The sequence below is a fragment of the Mastigoproctus giganteus genome, chromosome 4, assembly GCF_048544385.1.
Source record: "Mastigoproctus giganteus isolate SK-2022 chromosome 4, ASM4854438v1, whole genome shotgun sequence".
Taxonomy (NCBI): Eukaryota; Metazoa; Arthropoda; class Arachnida; order Uropygi; family Thelyphonidae; genus Mastigoproctus; species Mastigoproctus giganteus.
Window position 1 is genome coordinate 45,648,732 of NC_143578.1, and position 7,014 is coordinate 45,655,745.

General features: G+C 35.5%; 1 protein-coding gene across 2 annotated transcripts in view; it reads left to right on the top strand.

The window, feature by feature from the left end:
* The window catches only part of loj (p24 family member logjam), a 31,818-nt gene extending 25,018 nt beyond the window's left edge, over window positions 1-6,800 (top strand). The window contains exon 4 of one of the 2 annotated variants that reach the window (XM_090371531.1): window positions 6,192-6,800. In XM_090371531.1, the coding sequence (XP_090227657.1) occupies window positions 6,192-6,425 (234 nt within the window). In that variant the 3' untranslated portion in view covers window positions 6,426-6,800. The remainder of the gene's footprint in view (window positions 1-6,191) is intronic. The other variant, XM_090371530.1, reaches the window with a different exon arrangement.
* The last annotated feature ends 214 nt before the right edge of the window (window positions 6,801-7,014 follow it).

The window sequence follows — 7,014 nt, forward strand, 5'->3', positions numbered from 1 at the left end:
AGATTTCTCATAATCTGCCTTTACCTGCCTAACCAGGTCATGAAGGACTGTTTCAACAGAGCCCACACTAATCTTCACCTCCTGGGACAATTCACGCACAGATATACGGTGATCTTCCATGCTTAATGACTCCACTTTCCTGATAGTGCTGTCATCAATGGCTGAATGGGGATGACCTGGAATGGGCTCAGAGCCTACCGATGTTCGACCACACCTAAAATGTCTATGCCAGTGCTTCACAATGCCATAGGATGGGGGCTTCATCCTTGTATACAGCAGTCATCTCCTCGTGGATTTTTTTAGGATATTTCCCCTTCAAGAACAAATACCGAATTAAAGCTCTGGCTTCAACTTTGTCTATGATGCTACTTTGTCACACGTTCAGCTCTGTAAGAGAAAAACCAATTAAGACACAGGGCTGAAATTTTATACCTTTAATACAGAGATATTTATGATGTTACATACAAAATATCATGACTCTGTGATATGTGGAAGTAGGTGAGGGCAGTTCTTTATTGAACCACCCTCTATATACTGAATAAATATACAATGCAACAGGAAACAAATGCCAAATGATTTGGTTATTCAGTGCGTATTTCATGTGCTGTGCAATATTTATTGTAGTTTTCCATATATTGTGCGTTAAATTTTCTCTCCTCAAAAATCTTTCATTTGTATAGTACTATGTACAATAAGTTATGCTATAGAAATGCAGTATTTTTCATAGCTTTTTTTTTTTTTAAATAGTGAATAAAAATCTAGAAAAATACCAGGATGTAGTCCTAAGATTCTGTATTATGGCTTGAAACATTAAGAAAAAGTTCAGTGAAGTATTTAATGTTTACCAACAGTGTGAGAAATAGAAATTGATCATTAAAAAACGGTCTCCCCCTTATATTAGTTTAACTTACCAGCTGATCTCTTTCAAATTCTTGAGTATTCATATGCAGACCTATAATTAGATTTGCAGTTGGAATATTAATTCATTCTTAATTTTTTGCTATGAAAAACTTGAAACATTTTACTAAATAAATTTTTCTAGAGTTTAATTGGCAGATTTAACAAAAAATAAAAAAATAATAATCATTGCAAAGGTAAAATATGTGTTAAAATGTGCTATTACTTCATTTAACTTCACACAAACTAAATAAATAGTAATTTATTTTAAAATATTCAATTTCCTGTGTATTTCAAAAGGATGTTAGAAAATATGTTGAGTTGAAAATATATTTGGAATAAAGTTTAAGTTATACATTTAAAGAAGAATTGGACAAATTATTAGAAGGAATAGGTAAATGAAGTGACCAGGTACAACCTGAAATATGTATATATATTGTTTTGAATTTTATTATGAATGATTATAAAACCTGTGACAATGTGTGCAATATATGCGTTTTTTTGAAATGACTACTTGTTTTTTGCATTTACTTCTTGGCAACTTCTTTGTCTAGTAATCAAAATGCAGATTTCACTGGACCAGAGAAAGATCATTGCACACTTCACTTGTATGAAAAACAAGCAGTAGTAGTTTTTCAGTGCAAATTTCTGTACCAACTCTCATGGGTAATATTGTATTTATGGCATACTTTTCTTGACAAGAAAGGCTGCTTGTTATGGTCAACAAGGAAAAGATGATGGACAGTTGTACATGACTGATGAAATAAGCAAGTTTGGGAAGGAATCATTTGCTTATAGTCCAAGAAAATTAACACATTGTGCAAGTTGTGGGCCACCTCATTTCTTAACTTTTAGGCTTGTTCAGGAAATCTTAGGAATGTAAAGAAATAATGCAGGATCATTTTGGAGGAACACAGTTATATGGTAGTTATAGTGTGGATTTGTTAAGGGGTGATCTTGTCTGAGCAGTCTCATTGGATACAATGATGCAATAACAAAGCAGTGAGATCCAAAAATATATATTTTGACATCATATACTTAGATTTCAAACAAGCTTTTGATACTTTTGCACATAAAAGACTGCTGTAACAAAATGGCATTAAGGGAAAATTATTGCTATGGATAAAAAGATGGTGGAGTGGAAGAAGACAGAGTGGTTATTAATGGGAACTGCTCCTCTTGGACTAATGTTATTAGTGGAGTCCTTCAGAATTTAATGTTCGGCCCATTACTGTTACCACTATTTATTGATGAAGGCATATCAAGCCTAATATGTAAGTTTTCTGGTGATATGAAAGTTGGCAATGTGGTTAATGACAGGAATTAGGGTATGCAATTGCAGCAGGACCTATAAAAAAATTAGACAGATAGACTGAAAAAAAAAGTGGCAACTGAGGTTTAACATTGATAAATGCAAGGTACTGCAAGGTACATTTGGGTAGCAGTAATCCTAGAACAATACTATTAGGGTAGGACAGAACTTAAGGTTCTGTCCTACCCTAATAGGAAAAAGGACTGATAAGGAAAAAGACTTGATGGCAGTTGTATAGTAGAATATGACATTCTGTAGACAGACTGCTAGAACAGCACCTGGGGTTCTGCCATTCATGTACAGGAATTTTTCCAGCAGGGACAAAGAGGTGGTTATCCTGTTTGTATAAAACAATGGTTAGGCTGCATCTTGAGTATTGTCTATGGTTTTGGAAGCCTCATTTTAGGAAGGATGTAGATGTATGGAACTTGTGCCAACAATAGCAACATGATTAGTCAAGGGGCAAAGAAGGGGGCTTACCAAGAAAGACTTAGGTTCTGTAAGTTGAAGCATCTGGGAAAAAGGAAGGGGATGAATCTGATTGGTCCACTTGATATTGATGGTCCGACTATTGATGATCCTGCTCAGATAGCAAACAAACTGAATGGGTATTTTGCATCTACATTCACACATGAGGAGTTATTAAGGTTTGAAAATGCAACAAGGTTATCAAATTGTAACAGGGTGCTTAATGATTTTGTAATAACTGAGAACAAAGTGGAGGAGAAATTGTTGAAGTTAAACATGAGAAAGGCACCTGGGGTGGATGGGATCTATCCAGTTATATTAGAGGCAGTGGCAAAGGAAGTAAGCAAACCCTTAGCCGTAATTATGAGAGCATCCGTGGACTCAGGGGAGGTCCCCACGGACTGGAGATGTGCAAATGTGTCCCCAATTCACAAAGGGGGATCAAAGGGTGATACGAGTAATTACAGACCAGTTAGTTTAACTTCTGTTCTGGGTAAAATAATGGAGTCACAGGTTAAAGATACATTGCAGAATCATCTAGACAAGACTGCAGCAATAATTCAGACACAGGATGGGTTTGTTAAGGGAAAGTCTTGTCTGACAAATTTGATTGGTTATTATGATGTGATTACAAAGGAACTGGATGCAAAAATAAATTTTGATATATACTTGGATTTCAGGTAAGCTTTTGACACTGTTGCACAAGGAAGAATACTGTACAAATTGGAGCAGAATGGTATTAAGGGTAAGTTGCTACAATGGATAAAAGGATGGTTGAGTGGGAGAAGACAGAGGGTGGTAATCAATGGGTTCTGCTCTTCGTGGACTAATGTTATTAGTGGAATCCCACAGGATTCGGTGTTGGGTCCACTGTTGTTTTGTATATTTATCAATGATATTGATGAAGGTATATCAGGCTTGGTATCAAAGTTTGCAGATGATACAAAGGTTGGCAGGGTTGTTAATGACAGTAATGGCAGTGTGTTACTGCAACAGGATCTAGAAAACTTGGGCAGATAGGCTGAGAAGTGGCAACTGAAGTTTAAAATTGAAAAATGCAAAATACTGCATACGGGTAGAAGTAACCCCAAAGAAACATACCAAATGTGTGGTACTACACTTAAGGTGGTAGAAAATGAAAAAGACCTGGGAGTAATTGTGCAGTCAGATATGAAGTTTTCTGAGCAATGCAGACAGGTTTCCAGGGCAGGTCATGGGGTGTTGTCAATGATGTACAGGAATTTTGCTAGCAGGGAAAAGGAGGTGATTGTCCCTCTGTATAAGGCAATGGTCAGGCCATGCCTTGAGTACTGCGTGCAGATCTGGAAGCCTCATTTTAGGAAGGATGTAGATTTGCTGGAGCATGTACTGAGAAGAGCAACAAGATTGGTGAGGGGAATGAAGGGATTCTCTTACGTTCTGCAAATTGCAGCAGCTGGAGACTAGGCACCTGCGAGGTGATCTGATTGAGGTGTATAAGGCCTTGAATGGGTTGAGCATGCTGAATTCTGATGGGATTCTTCCACTTGTTCAGATTACGAACCTAAGTGGGCATAAATTGAAATTGAGGAAGGATAGATGTAGAATAGATGTGTGGAAATTTGCCTTTAGCCAGTGGGTGGTTAATTGCTGGAACAAACTTCCATCTGTCATTGTGGAAGTTGATAGGTTAAATAAATTTGAGGAACTGGACAAATATTTAGAGGGGATTGTTTTGTAATTTTTTTTTTTGGCTGATGTTGCATAAGCTTATATATTTGCTTTCTTGCATCACATGCCTCTACTACTACTACATGCCAGGAAATCTGATTGAAGCATTTAAGACTGTGAATTGGTTGAGTAAATTAAATGCTGAATGCATTGTTATTTGGGCAGCACACACAATAATAGGACATAAATTTAAATTGAAAAAGGATGGTTGCAAGGTAGCTGTGCAATAATTTGCTCTCAGCCAGAGAGTAATTGATTGTCAAACAAACTTCCATCTGTGACAAATTATTAGAAAGGATAGGCAAATAAAGTGGGTAGTTTTTTTTTTTTATTTTTTTGATGTTATAAAAGTCCCCAGGGGATCACATCTGGTGAGTATGGGATTGGCACACCCAGGGTTCTGAGCTGGATATCATCATTCTTCTCTTTCTTGGTGATTTCCTTTTGCTTTTCTCTTTCTCTCAGGGTAACTCAGGATTTTTTTTTTTTTTTTTTTTTTTTTTTTTGGCTGGTGCAGCATAAGCCTCAGGCTTCCTTGCACCATATAGCTAATAATAATAAAACTTGCATCATATTGCTACTACTAACACTAATTGTAAAATTCTATAACTTATGAAATTAAACAATGACTTTCTAGAGAAAATAGTTTTCTCTGAAAATGATATTTCATGTGAATTTAAGGGATAACAGAAAATCAAGCTGTATGTAGCAGGGGGAGGTTCACTGAAAGTGAGTGAGCTGTTGCAGCTTAAGTATTCTACTTTTCTTTTTCTCTCAGGGTAACTCAGGATTTTTTTTTTTTTTTTTTTTTTTTTTTGGCTGCTGGTGCAGCATAAGCCTCAGGCTTCCTTGCACCATATAGCTAATAATAATAAAACTTGCATCATATTGCTACTACTAACACTAATTGTAAAATTCTATAACTTATGAAATTGGACAATGACTTTTTAGAGAAAATAGTTTTCTCTGAAAATGATATTTCATGTGAATTTAAGGGATAACAGAAAATCAAGCTGTATGTAGCGGGGGGAGGTTCACTGAAAGTGAGTGAGCTGTTGCAGCTTAAGTATGGCAGTTTCAAAGTTGTTTATAGACACAAGCAGGAAAAAGAGGCATGAGTATTTTTCTTTGCAAAGTCACTGTCAGTGGCATTGTTTACTTGGATATGTTGTAAAACATTCCTCAACTCAATATTGACACACTGTTCTGGCAAGCTGGTGCACCTCACATTTTTTTATTGGATATGTGTCATTTTCTTGATGACTAATACCCTGGAAACAGGATTGGCTGTGCTGGTCCTAGGCTGTTGAGATCACCTGATAACTCCTGGACTTCTTATTATATTGCTTTATGGATAATATCTACATGTTTCCTATGCCAAATAGCATTGAAGAACTGAAAATTTGGGTTACATGGCAAATGGACAAGAGCATGCTTGGCAGAATAGGGAAAATCAAAGGGACATCTGCAGTTTTATTAAAAGGACCACAATACACAGAATAGTTGTGAATTGAGTATGTTACTTAGTATAAGGTTCATTTCCACCTTTAATAAAATGAAAGCCGTGAATTTTGTAACTTAGTTTATAAAAACTTTGTATATACTGTGGAATTGCTACCTTAAAAAAAAAAAAAAAAAAAAAAAGATGATTTAAATACTGTCTTTAATCAGTAATAAAGACTAGGTGTAGCTCTGTAAAGTAAAATTATGTTCTCTAAGCTCAATTGTACCGTTTTGTCCTTTTTAGATGATTGTGTTATCTTTTAGAAATTTTTCCATTCAGTTTATTTCATTTTATATTCAGGGAACACTAAAGAATGTAGATGGAAGAATTGGTGAAATGTTGAAGTATCAAGACCACTCTAGGAGGCAGATGTCACGTGACTGGTATGTTGTTAGTAGCAATAATGATTATGTACAGTACTGGTCTTTGGCTCAATGTTTGGTGATCTTTCTTGCCTCTACTCTGCAGGTGTATTTTGTGCGCAAACTGTTTGACATTAAAGAAGTTACCCCAACATCCAAGCCCAGGGCATAAAAAGACATTACTCATATCACAGTGGTGACTTGTTTTATAGGGAATATATTTTTAAGTGGCATCCTACTTGAATAAATTTGTACAGTCAGATAGATAAAATGTGAGCAAAATATCTTAATCTGTTATTGGCAATGGTTATGGTATAAGGCTGTTTTAAGCCCTATTTTTGTGGTATTTATAATGTAAGGTGTATAAAAAATAGCTTGTCCTATGTATTTTTAAATATAACTTTATATAATGCTTTAATTAATAATGGTTGAATTCGCATTGGATTGTTCCCTCTGTGTATGTGTACACGTACATTTTTAAAAAGTACCACAAAAGTGAACATAATTTACTCCAAAGAAATTTTTTTAAGTTAAGGGTTCTATCCTAGACTACAGATTTACAATACATTTTAAAATATGCAAAAATTCTATGAAAAATGAGTGAGTTTACTTTTATGTATGTATGTATGTATGTATGCAATCATGCATGCATGCATATGTGTGTGTATATATATACAGGATGATTCACTACCAGCACGACAAACTTGCAGGAGGTGTAGGGGGCACAAAGACGAATCGGAATCACATAGCATTGCAGGGTC